The 13,729-nt window shown below is 41.8% G+C and overlaps 1 protein-coding gene across 2 annotated transcripts; it reads right to left on the reverse strand.

Annotated features, from left to right (window-relative positions):
- CHGB (chromogranin B) lies at positions 1 to 12,992 on the reverse strand. Of its 2 annotated transcripts, none has more exons than XM_038571667.1 (5): positions 12,746 to 12,992; positions 8,180 to 8,226; positions 7,354 to 7,447; positions 1,229 to 2,964; positions 1 to 392 (listed from the first exon to the last, which is right to left on the reverse strand). In XM_038571667.1, exons 1-5 carry the CDS (start codon positions 12,792 to 12,794, stop codon positions 309 to 311), a joined length of 2,010 nt encoding a protein of 669 aa, XP_038427595.1. In that variant the 5' UTR covers positions 12,795 to 12,992; the 3' UTR covers positions 1 to 308. The 2 variants fall into 2 exon arrangements, with proteins under 2 accessions (XP_038427595.1, XP_038427594.1); XM_038571666.1 differs by having other exon boundaries at positions 8,180 to 8,223; positions 12,746 to 12,941.
- Between the last annotated feature and the right edge of the window lie 737 nt (positions 12,993 to 13,729).

A 13,729-nucleotide genomic window follows, 5' to 3' on the forward strand; every position in this document is an offset into this window, starting at 1 on the left:
TTTGGCCTCAGGTGAATCTTTTATTATTTCAAACCAAGACAAACATATTTTTTCAAGGATGACAGCACAATCATTATCACAAGCATGTTAATATGTCTATTTCAAGAGAAAGAATATACTACAAGTCATGCTATTCATATTTTCAATAGCATTCTGGCATAAATTAAAGCATTTCCAGTTGTGTCAAACATTGAATGAACAGTAAATTCTACTTTCTGCTTTTGGGTAAATAAATGGTGTCTTTCAGTGAAGTGGCAGAAAATAATGTGAGGGCTGCTTCTTAAAACCGCCCTTTGCTCCAACAGCCATCAGCCCCTTCGGTTACCACTGAACTTCTCAGCTATTTTCTGTAGTTCCATATCCATTGCAGCCAGGTTCTCAAGTTCCTTTTCCTAGAAAATACAGAAAAGTGGAGGCATGAGGTCCCAGATCAATAAATTTTATTGTGGTCTGAGGGAGTATGAATAGAAGGGAATTTTTTGATATCAGAAGCCATATGAGACACCCTACATCAGTGGTTCTCAAAGTGTGGTCCCCTGATCAGAAGCATCAGCATCACCAAGGAACCTGTCAGAAATGCAGATTCTTGGGCCCCACCTGCAAACTACTCAATCAGAAACTCTGAAGGCTAGAAATCTCTTGAGATTCTGATGCACATTCAAGTTTAAGAAACAGCAACCAGCATAATCAAATTAGGAAAAATCATTGTTTAGGCAGGAACCGTTCTAATCACGTTAACTCTCTGAGATGTAAATGAATTTTTATAGTCCAATAGCTGATAAAGGAAGACTAAAGCAACTAATTTCTATATCATATGTTCCTTCTTATCCTGTGAAATAGTGATGAAAAGTTAAATGACCAGGAAGATACCAAATTGGGGTTGTCAACGTTGGCCGAACACTGAAACCACCTGGAAGCTTTGAAAAATCCTGATGCCCAAGTAGCACCCAGCACCAAATAGACAGAATCCCTGGGGGTGGATCCAAAACATCAGTAATTACTCAAGCCCTGCAGCTGATTCCTGTGTGCAGCCAAGGTTGGGAAGCACTGCAGTAGGGTAAGTGGGCAGGGACAATGGAACTCAAACCCAGAGGTTGTCCCCACTCTCTTACTGAGGATACATTCTCAAGGTAATTAATTCCCACCAGTTTCACCACATTAATTTCAGGTAGTCTTGAAGACATTAATATTAACCATCTTAATTTTAAACAAAAGCCCCACACGTTACCTCTTCCTCCGTCAGAACTCTCTGGCCAGCCCTGTCCTGTTCATTCTCTGCTGCATGGTGTGGGCTCATCTGCTCCTCAGAGTCATAGAAGTCTGGAAATTCGGCAGACTTCTTCCTGTAGTGAAGGAGCTGGTCCAGTTCAGCCACTCTGTCATACTGCCTTTTCAGATCCAGTTTGGGGGAGAGATTTCTCTTCTCATATCCCCAATTCACATCGTCCTCGAAGGGCTTTTTCTCCCACACATCATAGTTGTATTCTGGGAAGAAATTCTTCTCATTCAAGGTTAGCCCATTTTCCTCTTCCCCTTCAAGAAAATTGTCATCCATGTTGTCTTTTCTCTCAAAATGCCTGCTCTTCCACTGGGGAGGATCATAGTATGGGTTGAGCAGCTCCCCTAATCTCTTCCTCTTGTCAGTGGTGTAATGAGGACCATACTGTGTACCTTGAAGCCTAGCTTCCTCCCTGCTCTCTTTAGCATCTTCCAGGTCCTCCTGCTGCTGCCACTTCCCTTGGGCTCCTTCCTCACCTCTTTCCTCACCATAGCTGAGGTAATTTCTGTCCTGCTCTTTCCACTCACCTTGTGGATACCTCCTTACCTTGTCCATTGGGCTTTCTTGAACACTGTGGTATCCTTCACCCAAGAACCGTTTTTCTTCTTTGTCTGGAATGGAATATGCACCTGGTCCCCCTCCCCTGGCTCTGTGGTGGTGTTCCTCCTCATGGCCCCTCTCTCCCTCACTTTCTTCATTATATCTGTGGGCCGTGTGGTCAAACTCTGAGCCGGGGGGATTTCTCTTGTCCTCCTCCTGGCTGTCCTCACTGGGAGGCCTTGGAGCCCTGTACTCCTCACTTCCTCTGCCGCCATATTGTCCTTGCTCCAGGTCCTTGGGAGCCTGGTAACTCCTCACTTCTTCCCCATATTCGGGTTCTTCCTCTGAAGCCCTGTAGTGGGCTGGATGGTGGTCCCTCTTTTCCCCTAAGCTGGCCATGCCCATGTCTGACTTCTCGGATTCCTCACGGAGGTGTCCTCTTTGCTCAGAGGGAGGTGTCCCTTCTTGAGAGGACCTGTCAGGCCTGGTCCTCCCATGGTGGTGTCTTGGCTTCCAGTGTCGTTTGTCCACCTCAGGGTCAGTATCTTCCTCACTTTCCTCAGATTCTTCCCGGCTCCCAACTGGGCTTTTAGACTCTTGAGGGTGTTCCTCCTGGCTTCTTGTATCCTCTCCACTCTCCTGGCTACTCCTTTCTCTGCTGTGTGTCTTCTCCTCAGGGGTGCTGGCAGAGTGTGTACCATATCTGGCCACTAACTCCTCTTTTTTCTTAGCTGAAGCCTGGTTTCTTTTGTTGAGAAAGGCATTTTGTGTCTCTCCTGGCTCCTCCAGGTTTTTCTCTTCACTGCCATCTCTTCCATGCTCCCTTTTCTGATATTTCTCCCCCTCCTCTTCCTTCCTGTCCTCTTCCTCAGTTTTCTCAGAATAGTGTGTCTTTGCTTCTTTAGAGACTTGGCTGTCAGGGAGGTATAGGTCCCCTTGGGATTCACTTGCTCCTTCTCGGCTGTGCCCACCCTCTGTGTCTGCCATTGTCGGGCCTTGGGTGCCCCCCTCTCCTGGGGGTCTTGCTTCTTCCCTACCAGAAGGCCTGTTGGCATCTGAGGCATCAGTTGGGTCTCTTAACAATCTTACTTCAAACCGTGTGTTTTCATTTTCACTTTTCTCTTCATCTTTGACCTCTTTTCTACCTATATGAAAATAAAGAAGCTTAAGTGTAATTTCAGAATTGTGCACCAGCCTCAGTGAGCACTACAAAACTGAAGGACCTGAAAAATCACTTGGATACTTTTTAAAGTTAATAAAAAGTATAGTCAGACTCCTTTTGAAAGAAAATGGGATGAAAGCTCGTTAGTTGTGTTTAATAATAAACTCTACTTTTACTTTTTCCATAACACTCAACCAGCATGTCTCACTGGTACTAGTGATCAAATTAAAATCCAAATAGAGATTTATGAAATGTTAGAATTTAGAACCAGAAGAAACCTTAGAATTCATCTATTTCAGCCTCTCCTTTTTGCAAATGAAGACATTGAGACTCAGAGAGGTATAATTAGGGACCCTTCTTTCCATATTTGTTCGAGTAAGGATTAAAAAGTTAGCCTTATGTAAATAGCTCTAACTAAAATCCAACTAAATAAAGTTAAATAGCCAAAATGGGAAGTATCAGGAGGAAGTATCAATGGAGGATTTAAAATTTTAAATTATTAGTTTATCAGCCTTTTAATCTAATCAACTGTGTAGACTCAATGTAGCAGTAAGAGACCATGTAACCTAGTAACTGGTGGTAAGAAGGGTGCATATTTCTTCCCTGAGAAAACCGCATACCAGTAGAAAGAACCATTTCTTCCATCACTCAGATCCCATCTGCCCAACGTATTCTCAGATGTTGAAGATAAACATCAGTATACTGAGTTATCTTTGTTTCATTAGTCAACAGTAGATGGTACAACTGATATTTTAATTGAATGTGTTCTCTCCTATCTCTTCCAAATGTCAATACCTCCTTTACTAAATCCTCCTTAATGCAAGAGCATTTCATGAAAGAAGACATGCAGCTAGCATTGTCTGATTGTTAGCTGGAAAGGCTTGAATTTCAATTTATGTCACTGAGTTCATATAGAACTCCTGAAGCCAAGGCCCCTCATAGCTCTGGGTCTAGATCTATACTGTCTGTTGTGGGAGCTGCCAGCCCTTTATGGTTCCTGAGTACTTGAAATGTGGCTGGTCCAAACTGAGATGAGCTATAAGTCTAAGATACCTACCAGATTTTGAGGACTTTGTATGAAAAAATTGCAAAATATCTCAAATTTTCATATTGATTGTATATTGAAATAATATTTTGGATGTATTGGGTAATATATATTATAAATATACTGGGTGTGGGGGCACCTAGCTGGCTTAGTCAGAAAAGCATGTGACTCTTGATCTTGGGGTTGTAAGTTCAAGCCTCACATTGGGTGTAGAGATTATTTAAAAAAAAAGATAAACTTTATAAGTATATATATACACAAATCTATTAGATGGGTAAAAATTATTTACTAAATAAAATATATTGGATAAAAATAAAATACATTATTAAAATTAATTTCTCCTATCTCTTTTTACTTTTTTAACATGGCCACTAAGAAATGTGAAATTAGTGATGCATGGGTGGGTCAGTCTGCCTTTGAATCAAGATGTGATCCCAGGGTCCTGGGATTGAGTCCCACCTTGGGCTCCTCTCAGGGAGCCTGCTTCTCCTTCTTCCTGTGTCTCTGCCTCTCTATGCCTCTCATGAATAAATAACTAAAATCTTTAAAAAAAGAAATATGAAATTATATTTGTGGTTCACGTTATATTTCTATGAAATGGCACTGATGAGTCATTTTGAACTGACATTTGCAAAATGGAAAAAAATGGTCATTGGAAAAATACTCAAGAAATAGTGGATGGTCTGTACCTTTCTCCTGAAATCCTAGCCTGGCATGATAACATTCTCATGTTTTGTGAATCAACTGAAATGTCTCTGACCTTTCACATCCAGAGAGCTGGTCCCTCCCCAGGGATTTTGTCTTTGAAGAGCCAGTGCAGCATTGAAGCAAGTGAGGTCGTCCAGGTAGGCACAGGTAAGCTGACATAGCCCTAATCAGACAGGGTCTCAGCCTTCCAGGGCAGGCGCTGTGCCACCCCTTTCCTACTGCTTACTGGTCAGTAACAGAGTATTTTTATTTTTTCCCAGCTAATTCTGTGCTCTCTGTAGCAGCTTGTGCCTGAGTCTTAGCACTTCCTCCTAAATTTAGCTCTAAGTCCCTGCAGGTGCGATCAGAAGAGGACTGTGATTAGCAACACATAGTCATTGTCAATCTGTAAAACCAAGGTATGAAGCTCATTCTTACTTTCAAGTAAAAAAGGAGGAAATGTACCTTCCATCCTTAACTCTGTTGCAAGGATGACAAGATTAACCTGGACAAAGAGAGGCTTATGCCTATTAAGAAATTGGGCTATGTATTCCCTAAGGTCTCTTCACGCCATAAAACAATGATTCTCCTCTATTCCCCCAAGTGCTCATTCACCCAATAAGTGTATGCTTGCTCCACAGACACCCTGGAGAGAATGGGGAGTGGGGATGGAGATGGGCAAGGGGTAGGAGAGAGAATCAATCCATCCATCCAGCTGGCTGAAAAGCTCCAACTGATCTTCTGTTTAAGACATATCAGCAGGAGAGAAAACTAGAATCAGGCAGAAGCCACAAACTGGTAACCCAGAGGTGAGTTCTGGTTGCCCTAAATCTCATTTTACCTCATTTCAAATTCAGAGGCAAATACTAAGTACCAGGAGATATTGCTTACAAATCCAAATTTTAACTTCTTTTAAAAAATCCCAAATCTGATAACAAAGTCTGTATTTCTCCAGAGTAGGGTTGGAGCTACAAAACATCTGCCCTCCACCCCCCGCCCCCCACTCCCACCCAGAAGGACATGTATCCTCTAGTTTTTGAGTCACTTCCTATTCTGCTTTACTCCTTATGCTGTCAGGCCCTGGCTGCTGTCTGAGTCTGCAGCCCAGAGGAGATCTTAAACCCTCCTGATCTCAGCATTATATATAGTTCTCTGGGTAGTGTCACCAGGGTCCGATAGACATGAGTCATTTGATTTTAGCCAGTTTCCCTGGGCCTCTCTCAACAGACATCAAATGGCCCCAGGGCACAGTCAGTGATAACAGAGGCTAGAATCACTATGGCCACAATATAAAGGTTGAGTCTGATCTTGACAGTTAAGCAGGGCCCTGCATTCAACAGCTCTTCCTAAGCAGTCACAGTTCTTTGATGACCTACTATGGCAGGCCCCACACTTTTGCATCTATCTGGTAAATGAAGGAAGGGGAAGGGAGATAGTGAGGTTTGTCCAGAGGAGCTGGCTCTAGTCTCTGCCTGAAGACTCATTCTGTTTGTATTCATTCCCTGTAATGGCTGGAAAAGAAAGTTGGGGAGAAATTCAGAAAAACATGTGTAAGCTGGGATTGATAGGGAAGCTTCCTCCCACTGTTCATGGGGCTCATGGAGGCTCAGGTCCCCACATCTGTGATTACCTTGAAGCCCCCAGTGGTGGATTGAGTCCTGCCAGGTCAGTCTTTTGGTCAGTTGTCAATATTTGTTTTTACCATTTTATGCATGAGGGCTCATGTGCAGCAATAGCAAGAGACTATTATCTTGCAATAAGAGATTTTGGAAGTGACAAGAAAACAAAAATCTAGTCTTGCCAGCCTAACTAAAAATTTAAAAGCAGAGACTGTTGGAGAGAACAGTGGTTTTTGGATTTGTTTGAATCAGTTTGATTTCATGCATAAAAGAGACGGCATAGTTTTATAAAACTGGTCTTTTAATGTCAACTCCCAGTGGATACCGCTTGCATTACTGTTGAAATTTGTATAGAAAATCCCACTCTAGATTCAGAAGGTCATAGCTCTGACTCACTGGATGTTCCACTTCTCCTTTCCTCCTCTAGTTCTCCACCATTTGGCGGTACCTCCCATTCTAATCAGCTCTACATTAAAATGGCTTGAGCAATCTGTCATGTAAAGAGGACAGAAGTTTCCAAGTCATCCTTCAAGCTTCTAACTTCTCACTGTCAGAAGAGCAGAAGGCAAATAATTTTAAGTTCTCTTTCTATCCTTTCATCTCCCAACATTTCCAGAATACTTAACTCCTGCTACCTAATCACAAACCAGCACTCCCCACACTTCTCTCCACCCAAATGAAAACCTGTTCTAAAAATCCAAACTCTGGAACCAAGGAATTTAAGAACTGATAGATATATCAAAGGCTATCATTGAGTTCAACTCCCTCACTTTACTTTGAGAAAATAAGCCCAGAAAGTCAAGAGATCTTTCCCCATGGCCATACAGCTATGAAGAGGCAGAGTGGGACTAGAAGTCATATCTTCTGTCTCCCCAGATCCTAGTCTAGCCTATATTCTTTCCATTTCATTATGCCCTCCCCTGCCCCCTTTCATTTGGAGGTAAAGTAGTAGGTGAAGTAGAGGGAGCAGGAGGAAGGACCATGTGAGAGACAAAAATCTCCTGCAGTGTAGGACACTTACTCTTTTTCAGGACTTGGCGACACTCAGGGGTGATGGGTGGAGCACTGGACTTTGACAAGGCATTTGAGAGGACCTCAATGATGCAGCGAGTCACCTGGAGGGAGACCCAAAAGCATGTTGGCAAAAGCTGGTGTCACTAGGATGACACACTAACTCAACCTAGAGCTGCTGTAGCAAGAGGCTTGGCTCTGTGGCCTAGACTGGTGTGGAATCCTTGGGGCAGAAATGTAGAGTTATAGGACCACAGTGAAATCTCCCAGTCTTCTCCACAGAACAATGCAAAACAGCATTGGGTCAAGATTTCACAAGAGAAGAGAAATAAACACCCATTTCTTGGGGCATCTGAGTCGCTCAGTTGGTTAACCATCTGCCTTTGGCTCAGGTCATGATCCTGGAGTCCCAGGATCAAGCCCCACATCAGGCTCCCTGCTCAGCGGGGGAGGCCCTCCCTCTGTGCCCCTCACCCTGCTTCTGCTCTCTTTCTCTGTCTCTATCTCTGTCTCATAAATAAATAAATAAATAAATAAATAAATAAATAAATAAATAAATAAATAAATAAAATCTTAAAAAACAAACATCCATTTCTTGCAGGTTGGAAGGAAAATGGTGATGACAGCTACCCTCAGGGGGCACTAAACACATCCAGGAAGGAAGTGAGACCCCAGGGCAGAAAGGACATTCTCTGCCACCCTTCCCTCAGGGATAAAAACCTGGCTTTGTAAGACTATGTTGTAGGTTTCTTGTGGCTGTCATTTGTTTTTGTTTTGTTTTGCTTTGGTTTGGTATGGTAAGTAGTGGGAGATTCTAGACTTCCAATCCAACTTACCATTTCTTCATTGTGGTTCCTGTTATCCACTGGCACAGAACTGACTGCTTTGAAGGAGAAAAAGAAATGGGAAGACTTGAGTTGATTTTTGGAAGTTGTGTGACCCCACACTCACAAAATTACCCCTACGTTCCGTACATTATTTGGAGAGAGGAGCAGAATCACAGCTGAGCAGAATGGAGATAGTTGAAGAAAATTAGTTCAGGAGCCATAATTGCCCCAGTTGCGCGCACGCGCACACACACACACACACACACACACAGATGTTTTCCCTAGCAGTGTCTTAAACATGATTTGGAAATGAATGCTATCTTATATGCAGTATAATTCAAATCCAGACCACAGACAAAGAGAGCTTCTGAGATACTGGCAACGTTCTATTTCTTTTTGTTTGTTTGTTTAAGATTTATTCATTTGAGAGAGAGAGAACAAGAAAACGAGTGGGGGAAAGGGCAGAAGGAGAGAGAGAGAAACTCAAGCAGACTCCCTGCTGAGCGCAGGGCCCACAGCATGGCTGGATACTATGACCCTGAGATCATGACCTGAGTCAAAACCAAGAGTTAGATGCTCAACCAACTGAGCTAACCAGGTACCCTGGCAACATTCTGTTTCTTGATGAGGGCACTGATTATACAAATGTGCTCACTCAGTGAAAACTTCATTAAGCTGTATACTTACCTGTGCAGCTTTCTAAATGTATATTATACTTAAGTAAAAAGTTTTTAAAACCTAGTTTAAATGAAACTAGAGTACCCTCCTCAGCTCTTCTGCCTATCCTCTACCTAGTCCTGTCTCTAATAAATTATCCCCTCCCAAAACTCACTTTATTTTTAGAGACATGGTTGCGATTATCTTATATCACTAATTACCTAATTTTTACCCCCACTCCTTTGCATGAACAAGCTTGCTTATATCAGTGTTGTTTCCTTTTCCCCATGTTGTCTGCAGCCATGTGTAAAGAGCAGGGAAGGGATCTCATTCTACTAGTACAGCATCAAGTCCATAATACCATGTACAAATAGGTTTTTAACAACTGGCTTATGAAGATATTTTAAAAGAATAAATTTTAATTTATTCAAATTAAATTTCATGAAGCTCTGCTTGTTTTAAACCAGCAATTCAAATACTTTATCCTCTTAGGAGATGTTTTAGATGCTTTTAATTTTACAAAGCACCCCCCCCCCCCCCCCCCGCTTTTTTCTCCAAGCTGCTTTGATTTCTTTCATCTTTCACTTTGACTTTGTTCTTGTCTAAGCCCTTTCTATTGGAGAAGCTAAAGCATTTACATGTAGGCCCATCTCCACAGTTCTCCTGGTACGCCCTGGAGTAGACAACTGCTATTTTGGCTGAAGAAGCTCAGTGCAGGAAATTCTAGGTCCTTGAGCAAGAGAAGAGCTAGCTGGAGCAAGAGCAAAACTCTCAGACATCAGAGATGAAAGCTACTCAAATGTAGTTTATTTTTAACCAGCAACCTGACCTCTCCTCACAAAATGTTTGCTCTCCAAGCCTCTTTAACTGCCTGCCTCTAATCAGTTACAGATCGTAGGGCTCAATCTAGAAATAAAGCACCTATTTCATGTACTCACCTTACTGAATTTTCCTTTTTTAAAACATGGCCAGGGATCTACTTCAATTGTTTCAAGAAGCCCAAAGCTATCCAGCATATTAAAATCATTTGTAAACCGTTTAAGAAATGGTGAACAGGTAAGAAGACCCCCAAAATCTTTCTAAAAGGTACTTCAGACAAGATCCAGATGTCCTCCCTTTGGCACCCAGGCTTCAGTATGCTGGGCCATTATTTATCCCTCAAATGGCTGTTATTTGGGAACATTCCCACTGTGGCACTTTTTCTTTGCACCTGAATCTGTAAAATTCTCTAGAAAGAAATAACAGAGAATTACTCCTCTCATAAACTAGAAGGTGCCTTTTTAAAATCTAGCTTTATTAAACCTTCTTTGGTAATACAGTTTCTTTCTAACAACTTTTTTCCCCACAAATGTGAAATCAGAGGACACCTAGGTGGCTCAGCGGTTGAGAGTCTGCCTTTGGTTCAGGCCCTGATCCCCCGTTTGGGGATCGAGTCCTGCATTGCGCTCCCTGTGAAAGGCCTGCTTCTCCCTCTGCCTGTCTCTGCCTCTCTCTGTGTATCTCTCATGAATAAATAAATAAAATCCTTAAAAAATAATTGAACAAATTTTTTTAAATGTGAAATCAGTGTTTTTATTAACTACTAACATTGCCAAAGTATTAATAGTCATCAGATTTGGGCAGACAGAAATATTTTTCTTTATCGCTCTAAATAATTTATAGCTCATGTTTGTTATTGCAGGACAGTCCTGTTTCTCTGACTGAGATTTTTTCAGACCTGTTTTTGATGGAAAGGAACTAAGGTCTCCTTATAAAAGTGCATTATGCATCTCAGTGAGACATTTAAGTTCTGTATTTCTTCCAACTGAATCTGTGACAGCAAAGTACTAGCCAAAGACACATTAAATCCCCAAAAGTAGTTTAACTTATTTTTGTATAAAGTAAGATTCAGGAGGCACCAAAGAAAACCCAAGGATTCTAAAAGTGAAATAGTCAGGCGGTAGAAAATCTTCAAATTATATTGTATGATAAACCTGAAAATAATTTCTGAAGTATTATATACCACAAGACTATCAAACTAAGGTTTGATTCCAGAATAAAAATATAGCTATAATTTAAAAAATTAAGCAACCTCATCTGGGCAGAAACTACTTTACCCTGTACAATATGGGTGTCACATAACTACTTCACTCATATTAAATTTTTAGAGTGCCCAGTAGCTATTATAGAAAGGTATGGATTTCCCTTCAGAAGCTCTTCAGGGTAGGAAATGAGCCAGATGGTTTCCTGAGGTTTTCTTCAGTCTTGTGATTTTGCTAGATAATAAACTTTGCTTGACGGCTACCATGTTTCATTTCCAGGCATTTGTGAAGACAGAAATGGGGAATGACTGCTAATGGGCATAGGTGTTTCTTTCTGGGCTAATGAAAAACTTCTGACATTTGATAGTGATTACAGAATCTGTGAATCTAAATTATGCACTTTAAAAGTTTTATGGTGTGTGAATTACAGTTCAATAGTTTTTTAAAGAATATAATATCTATTTTAGCCGATATTAAAATATGAGCCCTTCTTAAAATATTCTCTTGCATAAAGGATCTCTAAATGTTCTGCCACTATATTAAGTAAGTCTCACAAATGACACTGTCTTGCAGTCTAAAGCACAATGTATAGCTGTAGCATTTTAAGTGATTTCTTTCTGAAAATATTTTTGACCGGAAAGGACTCTAAATATTCATTTAGTTTTCTTTAAGAACACTTATAGGCAATTTATAAGTTACAAGAATGTTAGAAATTTCTGAATGTATGTGGCTTGCAAGAAAATAAATTACCACTGGCTTTCATTTTGTGTCTTTACATTTGGGAATCTAGCAATTGCTGTCAATGAAAGCTTCATATTCATGGATGGCAATACTTCAGTTCCAGTTAGGAGTCTCAATCTCAGATAAGAACAATATCCTATGAGGTTATTAAAACAGCCACCGAAAATCTCCAGTTTAATCTGGTGATAGCATACATACTTCTCAGTGGTCTAGTGATTTTACTTCAATGCACACACACACACACACACACACACACACATTTTTTCAAATCTCCAGAGATAATTTCTTCAAGATTCAGAGTAGTTTGAAAGATTAGTCCTACAATCTTCCATACATAAAGAGATACTGTCAAATATCTACTACTTAAAATTTCTTTCTCCCAATTGACTAAAAAGATTTTTTTTTACTTCTTCAAGGATATCTTTGTGGTTATTTTATCCTTGTTATTTTCTTGAAGTACAAAAGTCAAAATATCTACTGCAATTTCCATTAATAACTTAAAAATGGATGGATTTGGGTATGAGATTACCTCTTCTCAGAAATGGAACTATAAAATACCCCCCAAAATGACATTAAACTTGTACATACATATACATGAACACACACACATAGATGAATATGTTAAGAAAAAGATATGATATCTTAAATACATACGAGACTTACTTTCATCTCCTCATGTTTAAATAATAATAATAAGGGAAATTATATCCCAGGTGCCAACTAATACAAGTACTCCTGTGTCTCCGTAGTTCCCTGGCTTTAAAAAAACCGAACAGATACTTAATTCCAGTTACATATTAAGGTTTTGGGAGCATCTCTTTAGACAGGTAGAGAAGGCAGAGAGCGTGACATTTTACAAGTAAGCACAAAATGTGGGGTTTCCTTGGAGGCACAGGCACGTTTCTATCTACAGAAAAACTCAAATATGAAAAAAACTGAGACTCTTCTGGTTGGGCTAGGAAGCCCTCTGGCTTTTTCCAAGTCAGACGATGAAGCAGAGAGTTTCGGGAATTAATCATCTCAAGCAAGAAGGAGAAATCTTCCACCCAACCCTTCCTCTCCCCCAGTATCTATCTACAAGCCTACGGTCCCCAGCGGCCGAGAGAACGCGGCAAGCGCTGTCCGCGGTGCTGATCAGCCCGCGGAGCCCACTCACCGGCCACCACTGCAGCTCCCAGGAGGCAGAGAAACACTGCAGGCTGCATGGCTCCGCTTGCCCGAATCTGCACGAAGAGGATGGCGGCTGGACCTGTGAGTGAGATGCGGGCAGAAGGCAAGATAAAGATGCTCCGGGAAAGCAGCTGTGTGTCCAGGTCCCCGCGGTGTGGCGCGGTTGGCGCAGGACCCGCTCTTTTAAAGGGCAAGCCGAGCCGGGCCCGCAGGGCCAGGAGGGGTGGGAACCCACCCAGGAGGCGGCGCCCCCTCGCTCAGCACTGACGTCACGACCCCCACCCCCACCCCCACCCCCCCGCGGGCCTCGGCGCAAGTAGAAGGAAATTTACGCCAGTTCAGTGTCCTGGGTGCTTGGGGTCTGGAGCGGGGCTGGGGAGTAAGGCGGGCGTAGGAATGAAAGGGTGAGGAGAGAGTGCAAATGTGACGCGAGAGGAGAGACGCAGGTCCCTCTTAGATTGCCCAAGCTTGGTCATCTTGGTCCATCCCACCTCCAAACCTGAAAACGTGTGTTTGAGGTTGTGTATGGTATGCGGTTTTGTTGAGAATGTGTCTAGGGCTAAGTCTGTTTTGTGTCTTTACTGCCCAGCGGAGGATAAGACTCCTGCTAACTGAAGAGGACTACATGGTGGGGGGACGTGGCAAAAGAAATAAGGGCTTTAAAAGCAAAAGATGCAGCTGGAAAATATGAAGCCTGCTGTTCCTTCACATTTTTAGTTTTAAATCTGTCTACCTACCCATTATTCTGTGTCTACCTACCTACCTACCTACCTATGTACTATTTGTGATTCTCTGTCTTTCTCTCCCTCTGAACACATAACATAGGGTTTAATATAAATGTCTCCCTTCTACCTCTATTTCCCCAGGTTCCCTAATTATCCTCTGCAGAGTCTATACTACTTAACCACTTTCTGTTGTTTAGCATTAATTTATTTTGAAACATACACAGCTTTATCTTTTTTTTTTTGAA

Source organism: Canis lupus, chromosome 24, assembly GCF_011100685.1.
Source record: "Canis lupus familiaris isolate Mischka breed German Shepherd chromosome 24, alternate assembly UU_Cfam_GSD_1.0, whole genome shotgun sequence".
NCBI lineage: Eukaryota > Metazoa > Chordata > Mammalia > Carnivora > Canidae > Canis > Canis lupus.

Coding starts and splice junctions, on each gene's coding strand:
- CHGB (XM_038571667.1), bottom strand. CDS start 12,794: ATGCAGCCTGCAGTGTTTCTCTGCCTCCTGGGAGCTGCAGTGGTGGCC. Junction 7,448..8,179: donor GGAACCACAATGAAGAAATG/GTAAGTTGGATT, acceptor GTCTCCCTCCAG/GTGACTCGCTGCATCATTGA. Junction 393..1,228: donor GAGTTCTGACGGAGGAAGAG/GTAACGTGTGGG, acceptor TGTATTTTCTAG/GAAAAGGAACTTGAGAACCT.